At 38.3% G+C, this 24,023-nt stretch overlaps 1 protein-coding gene across 1 annotated transcript in view; it reads right to left on the bottom strand.

The window, feature by feature from the left end:
• DOCK11 (dedicator of cytokinesis 11) overlaps window positions 1-24,023 on the bottom strand; it is a gene marked incomplete at its 5' end in the record, with an annotated part of 190,438 nt that overhangs the window by 7,445 nt on the left and 158,970 nt on the right. Inside the window, 5 exons of the mRNA XM_082680876.1 lie at window positions 234-444; window positions 8,568-8,714; window positions 9,242-9,355; window positions 12,723-12,845; window positions 20,543-20,649. Coding sequence (XP_082537002.1) covers window positions 234-444; window positions 8,568-8,714; window positions 9,242-9,355; window positions 12,723-12,845; window positions 20,543-20,649 — 702 coding nt within the window. The remainder of the gene's footprint in view (window positions 1-233; window positions 445-8,567; window positions 8,715-9,241; window positions 9,356-12,722; window positions 12,846-20,542; window positions 20,650-24,023) is intronic.

Here is a 24,023-nt window from a genome sequence, read left to right as displayed (position 1 = left end):
TTACTTCAGGATTGAGGGAGAAATTCTCTTTATGAGATGACTCAGAGCAATCATGAATTACATACGGGAAACCAATGGTTTATAACGTAGCCATGTTTGTGCAAGCTAGTGACTGAACAGCGGAACAATGAATGATTAAAATTTCAGTTACATTTTCCTGCTGACCAGCTGCTGCTTGTGTGCATCAAAAATTGACCATGTCAAACAAAGAAGTTATGCCAAGTCCCACTTACTAGTCAAGATCGTACGGCGTTTGCACTGTTCTTCTATACAGCCTTGCTTTTTGCCTGATAATGTATAAGGAGCCTCAAAAACAAATCTGTTGATATTATGGTTTCTTTCAAACTCAGTTTTTCTTTCTGTGAGTTCTTTGTCATCAAAGTAGGGCTTCACATAAGTGACTTGGATATGAGCATATTTGGGATCAAGCTCTTTGACATTTACCTGTAAGGTAAGAAAGTTTTGTTTTTTATTCAATATATAGGAAAAGGGGGTACAGGTAAGCTACGAACTCCTCTGAAATCAACTGAGGACCATTGTCGCTGAATACACTGTGAGTTGAATACACACCTGGAAGAGGTCTTCGCTCTTTTTTCAAGGATTGTTTCCTTCTGATTATTAAGAAGTTACAGAAACCTATTTGGAGATTACAGAAACGTAGGCAGAAGATAGAAACTGTAATGCTACCACTCAGCAATGACCATTATTCACATTTTCATATATTTCCTTCCAATCTCTTTTCTATGCACATGTATTTACGAACCTGAGATCATGCTGAACATTGTTTTATAATCTGATTTCCTAAAAATATATTAAAGTGGCTTAACCGCACATCTGAATTCCACCTCTATAAAATATATATTATAGAGAGGATTCGGAGAAGATGGCAGAGCACCAGAAATCTATCTTCCTACAGGGACAACAGTTACACTGGCAGAATCTATCCGATGTAAATATTTTGGAACTCTGGAGTCTATTGAAGACTTGCAACTTCCAGGGGAGGACCTGGACAGGAAATTACCTTAATTTTGATTTTGGTCTATTTTAGCTCTTGGCACAATGGCCGCTATCTGCACCTCACCCCTCAAGTACCATGGCAGGCAGCGGTGCACATGTTCTTGGACAGCTTGCGGGAGTCAGGATGAACAAGATGGACCCTGTCTTCCAAATACTGGGGATCTGATTGCTGCTTCTGATCACAGGGGGGCAGTCAAAGAGGCTGCAGGCCATTACTGTAGCACCTCTTCCCATTGTTGCAAGGCCCTCCCCCTCTGGCTGAAGTGACTTCCAGGGTATTTAAAGGACCGGTAACTTTTCTCCCCCTCCTCCCTTCATTTTCCTCTCTTTCCCCTCTTGGGAGCCAGACACTGGAGACTAGGGCGTTCCAAAGCAACTGCATATATGAAGGAAACTAGAAAGTCACTGCACATGCTCAGGGGAAGGCACAGGCTAAGGAAAGACCTGATAAGTCCCCAGGTTTACACCTCAGGCTTATTCCTGGCACAGAGACAGCTTACAACAATTAAAAACAAAACCAAAACCCAGCAAACTCTGGGACAGAGAGAGAATCTGATTTCCAGAGTGATCATGTTATCAAATTCAAATGTCCAGTTTTCAACAAAAAAAGAATCACAAGGCATACAAAGAAACAGGAGAGTATGGCCCATTCAAACGAGAAAAATAAACCAATAGAAACTGTCCCTGAAAAAGACCTGGCAGCAGATCTCCTAGAAAAAGACTTTAAAACAACAGTCTTCATGCTAAAAGAACTAAAGGAAGTTACGGAAAAAGTCAAGAAAATGATGTATGAACAAAATGTCAATATCAATAAAGAGGTAGAAAATCTAAAAAGAAACCAAAAATTTTTTTCAGAGCTGAAAAACATAATAACTGAAATGAAAATTCACCAGAGGGATTCAAAGGCAAATTTCAGCAGGTAGAAGTAATAGTCAGTAAACTTGAAGATAGGACAATGGAAATTATCAATCAGAGTAACACAAAGGAAAAAAAAACTGAAGAAGAGCGACAGAGCCTTAAGGAACCCGTGGAACATCATCCAGCAGACGGACATACCCATTGTGGGAGTCCTTGAAGGAGAAAAGACAGAGAAAAGGACAGAGAGAATATCTGAAGAAATAATGGGTGAAAACTTCCCAAATCTGATGAAAGACAGGAAGCTCAACAAACTCCAAGAAGGGTAACTCAAAGAGACCCACACTGAGACATATTAAAATCAGAATGTCAAAAGCCAAAGAGAATTTTGAAAGAAGCAAGAGATGAATGACTTGTCACACACAAGGGATCCTCAATAAGATTATCAGATTTCTCATCAGAAACTTTGGAGGCCAGAAGGCAGTGGACTGATATTCAAAGTGCCAAAGGAAAAAAAAAATCTATCAACCAAGAATCCTGTATCTGGCAAAACTGTCCTTAAAAGTGAGGGAGAGGGACGACTTCCCTGGTTGCGCGGTGGTTAAGAATCCACCTGCCAATGCAGGGAACACGGGTTCGAGCCCTGGTCCAAGAAGATCCCACATGCTGTGGAGCAACTAAGCACGTGCACCACAACTACTGAGCCTGCACTCTATGGCCCGCGTGCCACAACTACTGAAGCCTGTGTGCCCTACAGCCCACATGCCACAAATACTAAGCCCGTGTGCTGCAACTACTGAAGCCCGTGTGCCTAGAGCCCATGCTCCGCAACAAGAGAAGCCACTGCAAGGAAAGCCCGCACACCGCAACTAGAGAAAAGCCCGTGTACAGCAATGAAGACCCAACGCAGCCAAAAATAAATAAAATTTAGAAAGAGAGAGAGGATGTGATTTAAAAACTAAAACAAAAACCACTGCCAAAAAAATCAACTGAACACAAAAGAAGATAGTAATGCAGGAAATGAGAGACAAAAAAGCTATGAGACACATAGAAAACAGAGCAGAATGACAGCAGTAAAGTCCCTCCTTAATAATTAGTAATTAATTTAAATATAAATGGGTTAACTTCTGTAAACAAAAGACAGAGATTGGGAGAATGGAATAAAAAAATAAAAAAAAAAAGAGTCATGTACCAAAATGCTCATTGCAGCTCTATTTACAATAGCCCAGAGATGGAAACAACCTAAGTGTCCATCATCGGATGAATGGATAAAGAAGATGTGGCACATATATACAATGGAATATTACTCAGCCATAAAAAGAGACGAAATTGAGCTATTTGTAATGAGGTGGATAGACCTAGAGTCTGTCATACAGAGTGAAGTAAGTCAGAAAGAGAGAGACAAATACCGTATGCTAACACATATATATGGAATTTAAAAAAAAAATGTCATGAAAAACCTAGGGGTGAAACAGGAATAAAGACACAGACTTACTAGAGAATGGACTTGAGGCTATGGGGAGGGGGAAGGGTAAACGGTGACAAAGCGATAAAGAGGCATGGACATATATACACTACCAAAAGTAAGGTAGTTAGCTAGTGGGAAGCAGCCGCATAGCACAGGGAGATCAGCTCGGTGCTTTGTGACCGCCTGGAGGGGTGGGATGGGGAGGGTGGGAGGGAGGGAGACGCAAGCGGGAAGAGATATGGGAATATATGTATATATATAACTGATTCATTTTGTTGTGAAGCTGAAACTAACATACCATTGTAAAGCAATTATACTCCAATAAAGATGTTAAAAAAAAAAATAAAATAAAAAATAAAAAAAAAAAAAACCAAACATGATCCAACTATATGCTGTGTATAAGAGACTCACTTCAGCTCCAAAGACACACAAAGGCTGAATGTGAAAGAATGGAAAAAGATATCCCATCCAAGTAGTAATCAAAAGAGAGCAGGGGTAAAGATACTAATATTGGAAAAAATAGACTTTAAATTTAAAAAGGTTACAAGAGACAAAGGAGGACGTTATATATTGATAAAAGGTTCAATACAGCAAGAAGATAAAACAATTATAAACATCTACACACCTAATAACAGATCATCAAAATATATGACGCAAAAATCGATAGACCTGAAGGGAGAAATAATAAATAGTTCTACAATAATAGTTGGAGACTTTAATAGCTCACTCTTATTACTGGATAGAACACCCATGCAGAAGGTAAGTAAGGAAATAGATGACTTGAATAACACAATGATCTAACTAGACCTAACAGACATATATAGAAAACTCTACCCAACAACAGAATACACATTCTTCTCAAGTGCACATGGGACATTTTCCAGGATAGACTATATGTTAAGCCACAAATAAGTCTCGATAGGTTTATAAAGACAGATATCATACAAAGTATCTTCTCTGAACACAATGGGCTGAAGTTAGAACTCAGTAACAGAAGTAAAATTGGAAACTTCACAAATTGGTGGAAATTAAACAACATATTCTTTGAAGAAATCAATGGATCGAAGAAGAAATCACAAGGGAAATTAGAAAATACTTAGGTATTAATGACAATGAAATCACAACATACCCAAACTTATGGGACACAGCAAAAGCAGTGCTACGGGGTGGGAGGGGGAATTTATAGCTCTAACATTTCACATTAAAAAACAGGAAAGGTCTCAAATCAACAACCTAATTTTACAACTTAAGGAACTAGAAAGAGAAGAACAACTAAACTCAAAGCTAGCAGAAGGAAGGAAATAATAAAGACTAGAGCACAGATAAATGAAATAGAGAATAGAAAAATAACACAGAAAATCGATGAAACCAAAAGTTGGCTCTTTGAAAAGATCAACAAGATTGACAACCCTTTAACGAAATAGAACAGAAAAAAAGAGAGAACACTCAAATTACTAAAATCAGAAATGAAAATGAGGACATTACTACCAATCCTACAGAAATAAGAAGGATTATAAGAGAGTACTATGAGCGAGTATATGCCAACAAATTAGAAAACCTAGATGAAATGTGAAATGAACAAATTCCTAGAAACACAAAGCCTACCAAGACTAAACCATGAAGAAATAGGGAAATCTGAACAGATCTTTAGTAAGGAAACTCAATCAGTAATAAAAAATCTCCTGACAGAGAGAAGCTCTGGACTTGGTATCTTCACTGGTGAAGTCTCTCAAATATTTAAAGGAGAACTAACACCAAGTGTTCTCAAAATTTTCCAAAACAGTGAAGAGAAAGAAACACTCCCTAACTTATTCTATGAGGTCAGCAATACTCTGATTACCAAAGCCAGACAAAGACAGCACAAGAAGACTACAGACCAATATCCCTTATGAACACTGATGCAAAAGCTCTCAAAAGAATACTAGCAAACTGAATTTAGCAGCATATTAAAAGGACTGTACATGATGACCAAGTGGGATTTATTCCTGGAATGCAAGGATGGTTCAACATATGAAAATTGATCAATGTAATATTGATACACTGCATTAACAGAATGAAGGGGGAAAAAAAACCACATGATCATCTCAATCGACGCAGAAAAAGCATTTGACAAAATTCAACACGCTTTCATAATAAAAGCACTCAATAAAGTAGGAATAGAAGGAAATGTCTACAATCTGATCAAGGGCCACTGTGAAAAACCTATAGCAAACATCACATTCAATGGTGAAAGGCTGAAAGCTTTTCCTCTAAGATGAGGAACAAGGCAAGGATGCCCATTTCACCACTTCTACCCAACATGGTGTTGGAAGCACCACTGAATCGTACACTTAAAAATGGTTAACATATAAATGTTATGTGTATTTTACCACAATAAAAAAGATAGTTATCACAGTTCTATATTATAGTCATTGACATGACTTTTAATGGATGGATATGGATAAACATGATTTATTAGATCAGTCCCTCATTAATAGACTCAGGTTGTTTTCCAACATTTTGCTATTATAAATAATGCTCCAATGAACATCCTTGTATTTAAAACTGTGTATATTTTCTTCTGATTTATTCCTTAGGAAAAATTTTTAGATGAGAAGTTGCTTAGTTAAAAGATTTACATGGTTTTGGGAATTTTGATACATACTACCCAACTACCCTACAGAAAAGATGACAATTCGTACATCCACAAGCAGTATTTGACATTGTAAGAGTGGGTACTCTTGATCGCACTAAGCCTATTCTATGGAGGAAGGGGACCACAGGAAAGGAGAATGGTTCTATCTCAGAGATATAAAATTATAATTGTTACAGACCATTTCATAAAGAGTCTAAATTCCATGTTAAGAAGCTATGCTGCAGTGTCTCCATTAACTCCAGCTGATTCCCAGGGCCCTCTTCTTTCAGTGTTCTCCCAACTAAATTTGACCTGTGCCTTGGGTGTTGGTGGCGCTGTCAATATCCTTGCAATTTATCATAGTCAGGCCTTTTTGTGTTTAGCTTAGGAAAAATTGAAACAAACCAAAAAAACAACAAAAACCTCCCGAGAAACAGTCCCTACATCCTTTTTTTTTCCCTCCACATATACAGGACCATAGAAAAGGGAAAGTTTCTTAGCAACTTTTAAAACTTCTCCAAACCCATTCTACTTGTTATTACATAAAAATCTAAAAGCCTAAATCTAGAAATCCTTTCTTTTCTTTCCCATTAAAAAGCTAGATTTCTCCAGAGAAACTCAGGTGAGGTTAATTATCTGGCTAAGACAAGACATAGAAGGAAAATAAAAGAGAGGTCAAGACTGATTTTGACCTTATAAAATAAACTATGTATATGGTAAACATTCAAACAGTACATGAGGGTATATATGAAAAGTAAAAAAAAGTCTTTCTTCCCACATAAGACTCTAGTCTCTCTCCTCAGGGATAACCATGGTTAACAATTTTGTATGTATCATTCCAGAAATTTCCTAAGCATAAACAAGTGAGTATATGTGAATATCAATTTTCACAAATGTAATCATCCTATCCATAATGTTCTGTGCCTCACCTTTTTTCTCTCAATAATATATCTTGATAGGTATATCAGTACTCATCAGTTTTTTAATGCTTAGGATACTATATCCATTATATGGGGGTAGTACCACTTCCTTAACCATGTGGATATTAGATTGTTTCCAGGTTTTTGTTATATAAACTTTGCAGCAATAAACACCTTTAAACATACATCTTTATGTGTGTATATCTATCTACAAGATAAAATGTTAAATGTGAAATTATTGGGTCCAAGGAAAGATACATTTAAAATACTCGAAAATACTGCCCAACTGTTTTTCACATTGTTTGTGCCCTTAAGCAGATTTTGTTCTTTGGCAAGTAAAAGAGTGTTTTTAATTTTCAATTTCACACATTAAGAAAGAAATAAGGATTTTAAAAGTAGCAACTGCTTACTATATCTGTTGCCTATGAAGAATGACTAAAATATTGTGCATAAAAATCATGTCAGGAATCCAGCTGCCTGATGGTGTTTTGTCATTAGTGCTTGTTGGCCAGGTTTTCGGAGGCAGAAGAAAGTAGGAAACCGCATGTTATTCTGCAAGCCTGGCTTTCTATTAACTTTCCATTTATAGTATCAGTAGTATGGCAGCAAGCCTAAAACTTTCTGGCTATAAGGAGATAAAATTTTCTGTTGCCTTAATTCAATAAAACAACACAAAATAGTGAAACGGATCAGAAGTAGAGAGGTTCTGCCAAATATTCATGAATTTTGAACCTATCAGCACGTCTATTTTTAAATGTCGAAGGCATATGTGTAAGATAAAATCATCTCCATGAGATATAGGTAAGTTTACAAAGTGAAGAGATCATTTTCATAGTAGAAAATGAAGTGTCTTTACTATTGCCACGGGCTTTTCGCTCCGGCAATGCTGCCTGTTAGCTATCGAGTGCTTTGCGTAGCACCATGCACATCATAGTCACGCAGTAAATGTTTCTGGGGTCTACAGATCCTGCACTGTATAGGTCCTTCCTACCTGAAAAGTCAGCTCTCATCCTGTACATACCCATGGTAACTAAGGACAGTCAGGCATTCCTATTGTGCCTTCCCGCGATTCTGTCTATAGGGAACTATGCACTACTAGGAAAGAGCCTCTCTTGCTGGAACCTTTCTCATCCTTGCCTTGGCAGGGCTAGTGGGATGGATAATCTTTAGATCAAGGCCCAAGGCATCTCTCCTAAACCTACATCACTGCGAATGTAACTAGTGAACTAAGGATATCTTAGAGTAAAATGTGTGTCCTAAGATGATTTTAATCATAAAGCATGAAATTGACAATCATGATGCCCAACAGCATTCACAATAATAGCTAAACTTTACTGAGCGTGCCAGCTTCTATTATTATTAGTGAATGCTTTTTTACATACCAGGAACGCTAATCACTTTCCATGTATTAACTCATTTAATTCGTACAACAACTCCATGAGGAAGGCACTATTATTAACTTCATTTTACTAACGAGAACAACGAGGCACAGAGAGGTTAAGTAACTTCCCCATGGTCACACAGCTAGCAAGTGGCAGAGAATGGAGATTTGAATCCTTCTTTCTGATTCCAAAGCCCCTGTCCTTTCTTTCACGATCTGGAAAGGCTCTATTTCCCATGCCTCTCCTCCACTAGCTAAAAAAGGAAAAAGTCAGAAGCAACGTACCACACCTGGAACCAATAAATATGTTACCTTGTCTGAATCCTGAATTATTTTGACATTCTCTGTACCAAATTTTTCACCATAAAGTTTAACAAGTCTCAGGGAAATCTCCGAGAGGCCGGTGAGCTTTGGCTCTTTATAGATGTACTCCTTCCCATCCTCTTCTTCAAAAAAAGACTATTATAAAGTTAAACATATGACAATTTATAAATAATATGAGCAAACAAAGCACTTAGAGAAAATCTACTAAATAATTAGCAATAATGTATTTGAAATAGATTTTAAATAATAGTACTAAAAGTCACATGCATATATTTTAACTGAAATAAATGAGAATTTTCAAACTCACAGTCATGTGAGCATATTATTGGCCTGAAGATTTCCACACTCGATTTTTTCATCGCCTGCATACTTACCTGATTTTTATTGCAAATCTTTCAGTGCTAGATATTAAATATACATTTAAGAAGCTTAACAAAAAATGAAACTGAAGGAAACATTCAAATCTTATATGTTGTTCTCTGACCTAGTGGATTTAGATATGGGAACCAAAGTGAACTTTACACTTACAAACGAGGCTTCCTGCTGTTGTGACAGGTGCTCTATCTAGACAGAATCCTAGAACCAATAACTGCTGCTACAGTAATCATTCAAAGGTGAATGTTTAAAAAGGAAAACAACTTTATGAACTAAAGTATACTTACTTGGCCATAAAAGGCAACTCTGAAGAAAGTGCCTAAAAGTCTTTTCTTTGTGTGCATAACCTCCAAAATTTTTGTGTAAGCTCCATGAAGAGTTCTATAAACTTGAGTAAGTTTCTGAAAAATGAGAATAAACGAAACAGCTTTGTCTTCTGGTTAGTTAGTAAATGTCTAAGATAAATGCACAGGAAAAAAAAAAGCAACACTATTTCCTTTGCAAAACGGTTTTGGTGGGGTCATTCACACTCCCCTCCCCCATGGTCATTATTAGACAAAACTCCTTAACAACTTCAGGTCATAGGGTAGAGCTTAAAATGGTCAAATAACACTGTATTTCTAAATATCATGTTTCATTTCATTCATATCTCAATGGTAGTGTATAATTTAAAAATACTGTGTTATTGACTACTTTTTTCTTATGTCTGAATTATTTTAACTGAAAGATAAGCAAAATGCTTTGCTTGAGCTCTTAGGTGGAGAGATGAGAATAAACAATCCATGCGAACAATTTTGGAGAAGAAAATGAAATGCAGACAGAAAAATAATAGTATAAGCCTGAGGGTGGATCCCTTTTATACAAGTTCACAGACATTTTCAAAGAATATATTCTACACATCCAGAAAAAGGGAGCACGCTGTGCTAAGAACATTATCAAGAATGTGAAAAGACAACCTACAGAACAGGAGAAAATATTTGTAAACCACAGATAAGTTTTCATATCCAGAAAATATAAAGAACTCCCACAATTCAACAACAAAAAGACAGAAACCTAATTTAAAAGTGAGCAAAGGACTTGAATAGACATTTCTCCAAAGAATATATATAAACGGCCAACAAGGACATGAAAAGATGTTCAAAATCACTGGTCATTAGGAAATACAAATCAAAACCACAATGTGACCCCACTTCACAGCCACTAGGATGGCTGTAATAAGAAACCAAAAATAAGTGTTGATCAGGATGTGGAATGTGTACCCTGCTGGTGGGAGTGTAAAAGGGAAAACAATCTGGTGGTTACTCAAAAGTTATAAATGGAGTTACCCTATGACCCTGCAATTCCCCTCTTAGGTATATATCCAAGATAAATGAAAACACACCCAGGGCTTCCCTGGTGGCGTAGTGGTTAAGAATCCACCTGCCAATGCGGAGGACACGGGTTCGTGCCCTGGTCTGGGAAGATCCCACATGCCGCGGAGCAACTAAGCCCCTGTGCCACAACTACTGAGCCTGCGCTCTAGAGTCCGCGAGCCACAACTACTGAGCCCACGTGCCACAACTACTGAAGCCCGCAGGCATGGAGCCCATGTTCCACAACAAGAGAAGCCACCGCAGTGAGTAGCCCGCGCACCGCAACAAAGAGTAGCCCCCGCTCGCCGCAACTAGAGAAAGCCCGCATGCAGCAACAAAGACCCAATGCAGCCAAAAAATAAATAAATAAAATAAATTTAGATATAAAAAAAGAAAACATACCCATACAGAAACTTATACTAACTGTTTACAACAGCACTATTCATGATAGCCAAAATGTGGAAACAACCCAAATGGATAAACAAATTGTGGTATATCCATACCATGAAATATCATTCAGCCATAAAAAGGAATGAAGTTCTGATACATGCTACAACCTGGATGAATCTCTAAATATTATGCTAAGTGAAAGAAGCCAGAAACAAAAAGTCACATGTTGTATTAATTTGTTTTTATGACACATCCAGAACAGGCAAATCCATAGACGGAAGGCAGGTTAGTGGTTTCCAGAGGGTGGGGCATAGGGTGGAGAGTGATTACTAAAGGATATGGAGTCTTTTTCTGCGGTGATAAAAATGTTTTGAAACTAGAGAGAGGTGGTGAGAGCGTAACGTTAAGAACGCACTAAATGCCACTGAATTGCACACCAGAATATGGTCAATTGTATGTTAGTGAATTTCACTTCAGTAAACAAAGGGGACCACAGAAGCAGACATTCTTTGTCTAAAATTCTTCCTATATTATTTTCTGCAGTTGAGCTCAATTTGAGGGAAGTTTTCCTTACCTTTATGGCTGCCACCTCTGACACTTTTCAGCCCATCCCATAAAGATACACTGAAAAATTACTTCATGTCATGCAGAACACTAAGGGATCTATACAGACCCTTGCACCCCTACAAGGGAATAGGAGTAGTTCCCCTATAGAACATGTTGCTTCCTTTAATGTGTAGGGAAGATCTATTTTTCTTTTTTCCCTATTAGTCAATTGAGTAGCAAAATGTTCCCTGGGTTTCTAATAACCTGATCTTCAACCTAAGAGTAAGAGAGTGGGTATTTTGAAACGTTTACAAAGGTTCTTAGGATGTAATGCTTTGAAAGAAAGCTCAATGCCAATTCTTGTCGTGTCTCATAGGCTATTCTTTGTCATCTGTATGACTTAGATTTAATTATTTAACTCTTGCTTTTTAATATAATCACTTGAACTCCGCTATGATTTTTCAGGCATGCCCCATACACACCAAAAGCACGGCAAAGAGAGAAAGACCCAGAACCTAGGAAGAAAAGGTGAGTTTGATCAGAGCCAGTTTGGAACAGAGATTAGAACACTACACAGATGATATTAAATGTATGTTTTCTCTCTTGGAAACTTCTTCAACAATGAAAGACTACTTGCTATATTTAAGGATAAACTGCTTTGCTTCAAAAAAAAAATGGCTTGAATCCTAAATCATCCCTTCCCAGCATAGTAAGGGTATAAAATTATGATATGGACTTAGAGACTTGAATATAAAAAATTCCTGGGCTTCCCTGGTGGCGCAGTGGTTGAGAGTCCGCCTGCCGATGCAGGGGACGCGGGTTCGTGCCCCGGTCCGGGAAGATCCCGCATGCCGCGGAGCAGCTGGGCCCGTGAGCCATGGCCGCTGAGCCTGCGCGTGCGGAGCCTGTGCTCCGCAACGAGAGAGGCCACAACAGTGAGAGGCCCGCGTACCGCAAAAAAAAAAAAAAAAAATCCTGTTCAGTGCTGGTGGCAACAGCTGCTCATTATACTACTATTCTTTATTAACTACCCTTTATCCACAGCTTTATCTGGCAGACTAAATTGGAAAAACTCCTCACAATAGGGTTATTATTATTACTATTATCTCCCCTACTGTCATCTGCCAGCACCTTTAGTCTCACCGTCAAATTGCAAAGAATAGAATCATGCCTATCACTCTTCCTGGGCTACATGGAAATCCAACAGCTTTTTTTAGTGAAGGTTTAGTGAAGACAACATTGATTGTTTTCTGCCATGAGTGGAGGAGGAGAGATTGCTAGATAAAAATGTTTTGCGAACCACTGGTATAATGTAAATTTCAATTTATATCAAATGTTTGGTCCTTAATTTCATTTGGAAAATTTATGTGAATATGAGGTAGGATTGTAATTTTAGGGCCTCCTAGCATTTTTTAAGGATAGTAACTTAAGACCAAAATAAAACATATAGGCCAATGATGCAAATGTTTAAATTACCTACCTCGAATTCTCGACGTTTCTCATAAATTGGAATGATCAACTTGGAAATTTCAGAAATTACTTCATAACGTTCTGCTTTCCATAAGCCATCCACACATTGTTCTAGCAACTCCAGCAAAACTTCCTGCATTGAGAGAAAAATGCAATCAGGAATTTGAGATAGTTTTAGAGCTCTGGGCAAATATATTTTGAACCATTTCAAGTTAATAGAGAATAGAATGTACTAAAGTTAATGAAATGCACAGAAGGAGTATAGTTGTGTGACTATATTTTTCTAAATCACATACTTGAAGTATTTGAAATTGAAACCATTCTTAAAAGTATGAAATTAATATTGACAATAGTAAACTACTATTTACTTTGTTTATCACATAATAAAGATGTTAACTGTACTTACAAATGGTAACACACTGAGAAGAAGTATTTTTAAAAGGGGATACATTGTTCCAAATTGAGGATGTTTAAATGTCTAACAGTCTATAAATGTCCACTAAGTCTATAAATGTCCATTATTTTTCCTTTATATTGAAATTATATTTAAACACAATTAATAGAGTCTTAAGATAATTTGGCAGTTTTCAAGCTGTTGCATCAGTGACAAAGGTGTTTATTAAAATGATGTGATTTTGGTCAACAGTGCTTCCTTCCTCACTGTTGGTTCTAAAATGAGTGGGAATGACAGTATAATACCACCTCAAGATAGAGATCTCTGACCTTGCTATAATAACAGCCGCTATAAAACAACCATCGTGTCATGTTCTCAACAATAAAAAGATGAAGCCAATTACTCATGCTATCCGTAAGTCTTAACAGTTTGTTTCTATCTTAAAGAGATGAACTTCAGACCTATAAAACTGACTGCTAAAACGGCTCTTCCTGTATGTCCTCTAGACAATTTTGAATTCCTCTTCTTCCTAAACTAGCTCTTTCACTTGTGTTTCCTACCTAGCCAGGGGTCACACCCTATAAACTCTTAGCTAGAAAACTAAGGGCAGTTTTGACTTTACCCTTTGTTATGGGTTGAACTGTGCCCCTCAAAAAGATAAGTTGAAGCCCTAACTCCCAGTACCTCAGAATGTGACCTTACTTGGAAATAGGGTCATTGCAGATATGATTAGTGGAGGTGAAGTCATACTGGAGTAGGGTGAGCCCTTACTCCAATATGACAGAGATATGCAGGGAGAACACCATGTGACTACAGAGGCAGAGACTGGAGTAACGGAGCCACGAGCCAGGGAACGCCAAAGATCGACAGCTACCGCCAGAAGCTAGGAAGAGGCAAGGAAGGCTTCTACCCAGAGTCTCAGAGGGAACATGGCCCTGCTGACACCTTGATTTCAGACTTCTGGACTCTAGAACTGTGAGACAATAAAATTCTGTTGTTTTAAACCATCCAGTTTCTGTACCTTGTTATGGCAACCCTAGGAAACTAATACACTCTCTTTCTTTACTTATCCTCTAATCAGTCCATCACCAAGTTCTGCCAGTTTTACTTCCTAAATATTTCTCAAGTCTGACCCTTCTTCTCCATTTCTGCTCTCATTGCTAAGGTTCAAGACCTCATTATTGTTTTCTAACTGATCTTCCAGCCTTGGCACTTTCAAATCTATCCTCCACAAATCTGCCATAGGGTTCTGATTAAAATGCAAACCAGACCACATCCTTCTTCCCTTCTTAAAATCTCATGATGGCTCCCATCATTCGCAGAACTAAGGACAAGCTCTTTCATTTGGCACACAAGCCTTGCAGTGATCTGGCTGATACTTTTATAATATCATCATGCATCATGCTCAGCCTGGTACTTGATGCTTAAACAACGATGAGCAACTGGTAGTTCCTCTGAAGCACCATGGTGTTGCCTTAACTTTGTGCCTTTGTCCATTCTGTACCCTCTTGTCCTTTAATCCCTTTCACTTAGTTAACCCTTTAAGAAAGCTTAGGTATCACCTCTGCCAGGATTCTTCTCCTGATTAACAAAGAGTAGCAAGACACAAGACACCTTTTTTTCTTACTCTGATAATTCATTGGGTGGACATTTATCACTATACTTGTCTGTTATCTATGTATCTGACTTTCCAAATAGGCTGTGACTCTTCAAGAGTAGGGACAATGTATTATATTGGTTTCTTCAGTCACTAGTATGGCGGCAGTACATAGTAGATGTTCATTAAACGCTGCTACTTGAAAAAATAATCTATATATTAACATTTAATAGCCAAATTAAAATTTCTATCAACAGTGGGAAGGAGGAACTTTGGGGGAGTTAAAAATCTATTACAAACTAGTAATGTTTGTCCCAGGGATGTAAAGTTGGTTTACAATTAGGAATAAATCCAGTGTAAACAGAATGAACCATGTAAACGGAACAAAAGAGAAAAATGTGATCTCAAGCAATAGATGCAGAAAAAGCATTTGAAAAAACTCAACACCACTTCATGATGTTAGAAAAGAATCCCCAGGAAACAGGGAATAGAGGAGACCTTTCTCAATCTGATAAAGAGCATCTACTAAAACCCCAAAACCTATAGGCTGAACACTCTTCTCCTAAATTTGGGAACAAGTCAAGAATGTCTGCTCTTACCACTTCTATTCAACATTATGCTGAAGGTCCTAGCCAGTGTAATAAGGCGAGACAGAGACAGAGACAGAGACAGAGACAGAGAGAGAGAGAGAGCGAGAGCACAGAGATTTGCAAATGTAAAACTGTCTTTCTGTGCAGATGACATGATTGTGTATGTAGAAAACCCTAAGGAATATACAAACTACTAAAACTAAAAAGCAGATTTAGCAAGGTTACAGATTATAAGATCAACACACAAAATCACTGTATTTCTATATACTAGCAACAACAAATTGAAAACTAAGATTAAAAAATCAAGCAATACTATTTCCAGTAGCATCAGAACATCCATTATCTAACAATATATACCCAGGAAAAGACTTCTACCCTGAAAAATCACAAAATATTGCTGGGAGAAATTAAAGACAAACTAAATAAGACCTGACTGAAAGACTCAGTATTGTTAAGCTCTCCATTCTCCATATAGTGACATATAAATGTCACAAAATCTCTACAAAGCTTCCAGCAGGCTATTTTGAGGAAACAGAAAAAATGATTCGAAATTCTGCATGGAAATTCAAAGGATACAGAAGAGCCAAAATGACTTTGAAAAAGAATACAGTTGGAGGGCTAACACTACCCGATTCCAAGACTTATAAAGTTATAGTAATCAAGACAGTGTGATATTGGTATCAAGATGGACAAATAGATCAGTGGAACAAAACAGAGTCTAGAAATAGACCACAGACATATAAAGAACTGAAATTTGACTAAGGCGCCAAAGCAATTCAGTGGGGGTAAAAGTTTTATTTTTCCCCAAATGGTGTGGACCATGTAAAATAACTGTTTAGAAAAAAATGAACCTTGGGACTTCCCTGGTGGCTCAGTGGTTAAGAATCCGCCAGCCAATGCAGGGGACACGGGTTCGATCCCTGGTCCGGGAAGATCCCACATGCCGCGGAGCAACTAAGCCCGTGTGCCACAACTACTGAGCCTGTGCTCTAGAGCCCACAAGCCACAACTACTGAGCCCGTGTGCCACAACTACTGAAGCCCACGTGCCTAGAGCCCATGCTCCGCAACAAGAGAAGCCACCGCAGTGAGAAGCCTGCACACTCCAACGAAGAGTAGTCCCCGCTCGCTGCAACCTAGAGAAAGCCAGCGCGCAGCAACAAAGACCCAACACAGCCAAAAATAAATTAATTAATTTAAGAAAAAAAGAAAAAAATGAACCTTGACCTCTATCTCATTCCATGCTCAAAAATGAATTCTAGATAGATTATCAGCCTAAACATAGAACTCAGAAACAAAGTTTATAGAAGAAAATATAAGGCAGTATCTTCAGTCTTGAGGTAAGCAAAGATTTCTCAGACCAAACACACAACGCGAAAACAAACGATCAAAAAAACGGTAAATTGAACTTCATCAAAACCAAAACTTTCTGCTCAATAAAAGACTCAATTAAGAAAATAAATAAAGACTGGTAAATAAATCTGCAGCAAATATATTTGACAATGGACTTATATCCAGAATATAGAAAGAACTCCCCTAAGTCAACAACAACAAAAATAATGCAATTTCTAAAAATGGGCAAAAGACTTGAACAAACATTCCACAAAAGAAGATATATGAAAGACAAAGGAGCACATAAAAAGTGCTCAACACCATTAGTCATTAGGGAAATACAAGTGAAAAACACAGTGAGGTACCAATTCATGTCTAACAGAATGGTAAAAATATAAAAAAAGATTAGCAACATCAAATGCTGGTGAGGAAGTGAAGCAGCTGAAACTCTTATTCATTGCTGGCAGGAATATAAAATGGTCCAACCACTTTGAAAAACTCTGGGTATTTTTTATGAAGTTAAATATGTAACTTCCCCAGGATCCAGCAGTTTCACTCCTAGGTATTTACCTAAGAAAAATGAAAGCATATGTCCACAAAAGGTCATAGATAAGAATGCTTAAAGCAGCCTTATATTCATAACAATCCCAAACTGGAAACAATCTAAAATCCATCAGCAGGAGAATGGATTTAAAAATCTTACATTGATATAATGGAATATTTAGCAATGAAAAAGAACTTCTGATATACTCAGCAATATGGGTGTATCTCAAAAACATTATGTTAAGCGAAAGTAGGCAGATACAGAAGGGTACATACTGAATGATTCCATTTTATGACACCAAAATATGGCAAAACTAATCTATAATGATAGAAATCAGAGAGTGGGGGTGGGGAGACTAACTGGAAATGGGCACAATGGAACTTTCTGGGGGAATGGACACGTTCTCTTTCTTGTTTCTGGTGGTAATTTATATGGGTGTGTACAACTGTGGAAATTCATCAAGCTGTCCACTTAAGATGTGTGAATTTTACTGTATGCTAATTATATCTTTAAAAACGATTGCAAATCAGAAGTCAGAAATGCAGTTTTCAAAACCAATTAAAGTATTATTGGTTTAACTAACCTATTTAAATAAGGCACTAAATGAACAACAATTTGTATTTTTCGTTTCAATAAAACTTGTAAATCGGTGGCGGTTATTTTCCATTGGCTAGAGCACGAGGAAGAAGCCCTATTACATAAACTGAAACATAAAATGGCACTACGGAGAACGTGATTCTATCTGTATACATCAAATGAAAAGCATGTATAAATTATTACTGTAGAACACAAGAGTTCCAACAAATGTGTTTACATAAAAAAACTGATTACAGTTCTTGACAAATAAGAAATATGACCGCTCTCCTTGAGAGTATAAAAAAGGGTCAGGTGCAAGGCCATTTTTATGACTAAGTTGAAGCTGCTGTTTGGAAAAAAGGATGTAACTTCAGTTGTGTTAAAACATTTATCTCCCACAAACTCCCGTGAATCTTTCTGCTGCTAGCCCGCACAAACTGGGGGTCTTAGATGAAAATCACTGAAGTCTAACTAAAAACCCAAAAAGTGAATTAACTTACCCAAGGCTTCACAGTCAAGCAATGAACTGGGATTAAAATTCAAGTATCTCGATTCTCTGTTATGATTAATTAATTCCACAAGGATGTTTTAAGTATCTACTCTTCTAGGTTCTGGAGGTAAAAGGAAACCTTACTATCAAGTTGGTCAGTGATAAAGTCTGACATTTATGTAGCACCTAATGACTTATAAAGAGCCTTCACATTTGTTGTGAAGTGACCAGGATAGTATTACCACCTTTATTTTATTGATGAGGAGAGAGACCCATATAGAAGTAGCAGGTAAAGCTTCTAGGCATATATCATTTTAGCTAAACGAACTAGAGCTACCTTGAGATTGCTTATATTTTCTAAAAAACAGGACTTCCCTGGTGGCGCAGTGGTTAAGAATCCACCTGCCAATGCAGGGGACACGGGTTCGAGCCCTGGTCCGGGAAGATCCCACATAACGCAGAGCAACTAAGCCCGTGCGCCACAACTACTGAGCCTGCGCTCTAGAGCCCGCGAGCCACAACTACTGAGCCTGCGTGCCACGACTACTGAAGCTTGCACGCCTAGAGCCCGTGCTCTGCAACAAGAGAAGCCGCTGCAATGAGAAGCCTGCACACTCCGAGGAAGAGTAGCCCCCACTTGCTGCAACTAGAGAAACCCCACACGCAGCAAAGAAGACCCAAAGCAGCCAAAAATAAATAAATTTTAAAAATTAAAATATTTTAAAAAACAAATCATAAAGTATAAAACATGTCTCTGCCACTTTAACCTGGCTGCTTCTTATGTTTCTTAATATAATGTTAAAAAAATTTATTTCTGTGGGGTTGCAACCCCTTAAATCTCTCCACTTTTGTTGTTTCTTTCTTTCTTTGGTCTTCACATTCCTTAATTGTAAACATCAATGTGCTTCAGTCCTTGGTTCTCTGGTCTTCGCTTGCTGTATTATCTCCCATCGTCAGTGTGCTTTGGTTCTCACACAGCTACGACTTCCAGATGTGGCTCTCCAACCCTGATCTCTCTCTTTAGATTCAGTTCTGAATTTCTAATGGCCTGATGTTATTTCCATTTCAATAACCTTCTACTCCAAATTCAACACCCATCAAAAACTGATTTCATCATCTTCCCTGTAAAATCATCCATCCATCATTTTTCTATAATATCCAAACCTGAAATCTTAGCACTACCTTTGACTCTTCTCCCCCAGCCAGCAAGTCTTCCTCTTTTCTTCACAGTGTTTCCTGAACCTGTCACTACCTGGGTTTAGACCTGGCTGCTTCACATCTGGACTCTTAGGGCAGCCCGCCCTCCAGATTCTGCCTCCAGCCCCTATCCATCTACCTCTAATACATTTCCCACATAACCGCCAAATTAACCTTTCCTCTTCCTTGCTTTCATCTTGTCATTATCCTGCTCAAAAACCTTTGACAGCAACTCAACATTCTAATCAATGAAGTCCAGACATTCAAAGTTTCCCAAAACCTGACCTCAACTACTACTCTTCTCTATGTGAACCCAATGGCTTAGCCAAAATGATCCATTCACTGTGCCCCCAAACATACCTTATACTTTCCCACCTCTTAACTTTTGTCCCCGTTATCCTCCCTCTGCTAAAATGCCTTCAGGGTGTCTTCACGCTTCAAACCTCTCTCTAAGCCTAACTGTCCTCTGTTCTACCTCAGCTCAAAGGCATCTCTCACCTTCAACTCTGCATGGAACATACTGTCTGTATTATTCAAATGGCACTGTCTTGCTTTTCTCCATTTCGAGCAGGTGTATTATCTCTTTAGGTAGACGTAAGGTCAGGGATCAGCCATATCTAATTATTTTATAGCTTCTGTATCACCAAGTCCAAAGCCTTGCTCATAAGTCAGTGCTCAACAAATATTTGTTGAGTGATTGACAACCGAAGCTGTTTGCTACCCATATGAAGCTTGGAGCAGAAATTTTCCATCTTTAAAATGCTTGTAAGCATCCTCTCCTTAGCTGTTACATCGTTAGCTATATTTTTTACGGAGATTTCTCCAAAGTATGTTGACGGTGATCTGGTTACTGGGAAGGTGATCTGAGGAAGATACATGGTACATTTCTAAAACCAGACAATAAGAACAGTTCCAGAGATAGGGCTCCACATTCCACACAGGGACATCTTTTCCCTGGGCAGTTTTAATGCTTACAGTTCATCAACCCTTCGTTACCTTCCAAATTAAGTTAGCTGTCATAATTTTTTTTTAGCTGTAATAATTTTTTAATGTAAATAAATTTTAAGAAGTTAAATTTATATAACTGGCAAGGCAGGCCTTGGAGTCTTACTTCACTATAATGGACGTCCATCATTCCAGCATCTTCTTTCATTGCTCCTTCTTCATCTATATTGGGAGTAATTTTCTTGAAGGCTGAACATCCACTAGGGAATAACTCTGTGTGAATAAAAACCAGTGAAGTAAATTTATTTTTAAAAAGTGTTTTGTAAATAACAGATAGCCTTACAGGGATTAGTTACCCTTAAAAACAAACACATATTTTTGTGAGGATCAAAGTCATACGTGCAATTTTCAGTTACAAAAAAAGAATTTTACAAATTATTTCTACCTACTATACATCCTACCAGTCTTTTTACCAAATGGTGAGCTCAAGTTACTTACAAATAAGTTTCATTCTCTGACTATGCATCATCTTCAATGGCTACTATAGTAAATGTTTTCCTAATGTGATCTAAAAATTGTTATTAACACTTTGATCCTGTGTACGTTTATGGTCTGTCACCTAAACAAAGAGAGCATGTACTTTTCAGGTAAACATCGAATGAGCTTTTGTAGTCATCTCTAGCTCCTCACTTCACTGGAGAATTGGAAAAGTGGGTTGTTAGCCTAGCCTAGGACTTGTAAAGAGAGGCAAGAAATAAAACAGATGCCAGGGATGAAGCATCCTTAGAGAAACAGGATAGGGCGCTGGGAGAACCAGAGCTTTTGGAGTTAGATAGACCCAGCTCGATCATTAATTGTGTGATTTCAGACATGTTTATCTCTCTAGGACTGTAAAAAGTTCCATCATCTGTAAAATAGAAACAGCAGCTACCTTATAAGAATTCAATGAAATGTAAAGTGTTTAGAACAGAAACTAACATATAACAAGTGTGCAATGAATTATTATTACCAAACAAAGCTACCAATAAATAAACTAGCTTTCTCAAGATACAATAATTGCTAGCAGCTCGTATAGTAAGTGACTGCAGCTGGACCTCTGGGAAGTAGGAAGTGAGCTCAAGCTGAGAACAGCTGCTGTAGGATTGTGGACCAAATTGTTACTGTCAAGCAAGAGTATGGGTATAGAAGGCCACGTGGTTGCCCTGCAGACTCTGGACATAGGAACATGTCCAAACACTACTGCTCTGGCTGCGTTTACCCCTAAGGGCGCTGTCATTTTATAGTTAAGGAAATTTTGGCTTCCTTATAACTGAATCTGCTAGGCAGTGGAAAATGGCTGGTCACAAAGGGGACAGCTTTTGCAATCTATTGTTCTACAACATCTCTAATAGTGATGCTCAGAAATGATGACCTACTCACGACTAAATATTTGGTAAGCTTCCTGGTGTTAGAGGTTGGGGAAGGAAGAAGGAAGGTTTAGGAAAGCCAAACCTCACATTGAGGAGATGTCTCAGCATTCTGATGGAAAAAAGGGTCATGTATCACGGCTTGGATTTTGACAACTCTTCTCGTCTAAGTGAATGCTAACTAGACATACATCTTCTGGTAAGACGCTTGATAGAAAATGAGGTATCAAGTCAGCATCACACTTCTATGAGACAGAGAGATGGGATTCTGGTAAGGGAAGATGGGGTTATTCTGAAGCACTTTTTCAAAAATGGAGAAACCCATAGGGAGTAGTCAGTGGATTTCTGTTAGAGAAAAAGGAGAGGCAGAAATGAAAATAAGATCTACTTTGACCCAATGGACTTTAGGACCATTTTTGTTCCAAGAAATTAGGTAATAAAAGGCACTGAAGATAGAGCATGGCATGTTTCATTTCTGAGGATAAGCATGCCTAAAATGGTCTGTTATATAGACTGCTAGGGGAATTCTATTCACAGGGCTGGATCACAACACGATAAGGAGAATGTAAATCAATTCATCAGTTCCTTCTTCAACAGTCTTTCTATAAAAAAACAAATTCAGCTGAACTAACCATCATGCTCAGTGCCGTAAGTTGATTTATATTTGGGTTAATATTCCTTATCTTGTCGTGGACCAGTAAGAAACCATTCTCAGACTGGCAGTTGCGTCCATGGGGCACTCTGAGTAGCAGTGCATTAGGAGAACTTTTTGAAATTTAGGAGAAAATGTCCCACTTGATTACCTCTATGAAGTCAAGAGCTAGGCAGTTAAGGAAGAGGGCCCCAAAACTTGACTGAAGAGATAGTGTGGTCCTTAACAAAGAAAAGGGTCAATCCCTGAAGGCCTCTGGCAGCTAGGTCCACGACTGGGGGAAAAATCCTGTCTACGCTGAGGATATTATTACTTTAAGTGATTCCCAAATCTAGGGTTTCTCTAGTAGGCCGTGATTTAGGGGAGGACAAAAGGGGCACACTCCTATGCCTGAGATCAGATGAGACTAAAGCATCTTGGGAAAGAGTCTTCCAGGGTGTACCTTAAGTAGAAGGAGGGTAAATTATGGGTCTTCTTTTGGACTTCGCTGTGTGTATCATCTGGTGTAAAGACCACTATTATGGATTTTCAGCGTCAGAGTCCACTATTCTTGCTAAGTGTATTACCTTGAGTCCTATGCCTGATGACGTTATCTCTAGCTAGAAAAGCCTATATATCCCCTTGTTTGCTTAAGTTATCAACACCCACCAAACTATCCAATGATAAGAGGACTCTCTTGTTTGTTAGGGTCTTTAAAATGCTTAGGGAAAATTCTGATTCCCTTTAGTCTTGTTTAGTTTAGTCTTGTTTCGGACGAAACAAGTTGCTGAATCTAGGCCAGTGTATATGTCCCAACAGAGGGAGGCACGTGTGTGAGGGCTCTCCCGTAGCCCTCTGTAGCATAACATGGTCTTGGAGGCTCTGCTTTGAATGTTTCTGGTATGTGACCTGGATTCCTGATTTTGCCCTTCATAGCTGTAGCTTCTGTATTCCTGATTGCTGTCCAAGGGAAAGCAAGACGCAAACTGTCCAAGTAGAGACCACTACACCTCGAAAACAAATTCTCCCATGAAAAAAGCAGGGAGGAGTTTCGACGATGGGAAAGCAGTTCAACCCTTGATAAAATAAGACTGCTGGTCAGAAGAGGGATAGGAGGTAAAAGCGGAGGGCAAAAAGGGAAAAAGCTGTGATTGGGAAGGAAGTGGGTAAAGAAAAAGCTTTGCAGAACTTAAGCTATCAGAACCTGGGTATAAAGACTTGGCGAAGGGAACATTATCCTATAAGGCATGAAAAGAACAGACTCTATGGGAAATGAAATTCCTCTTCCCGGGGTGCTGGAGGAGCTCTACAGGCCTGAAGCTTTGCTGAACCTCGGATGCTATGTGGTGGTGTAAGAATGCAGACTTGATTCTTGTCTTCCCTGGGGGAAAACAGTTGTGCACTCTCTCAGGAAGAGAAGAGGAAGAGGTACCTAAGTCTAGGCTCCAGAGAATGAGATCTAGAACATTTTGAGGTTTTCAGACAAAATAAAAATAAGGAAATTTAGATCTGTTCCTTATTACATATTTTTGGGAGTGGGAGTAACTAACACCTAGTATCACCACTTAGAGATAACTTAGGGAAAGGGAAGAGAATGATGACCCTTAAGA

The sequence above is a fragment of the Grampus griseus genome (assembly GCF_964374135.1).
Source record: "Grampus griseus genome assembly, chromosome: X".
Taxonomy (NCBI): Eukaryota; Metazoa; Chordata; class Mammalia; order Artiodactyla; family Delphinidae; genus Grampus; species Grampus griseus.
The sequence above is the reverse complement of the archived record's forward strand: the minus strand, read 5'-3'. Positions and strand labels throughout refer to the sequence as shown.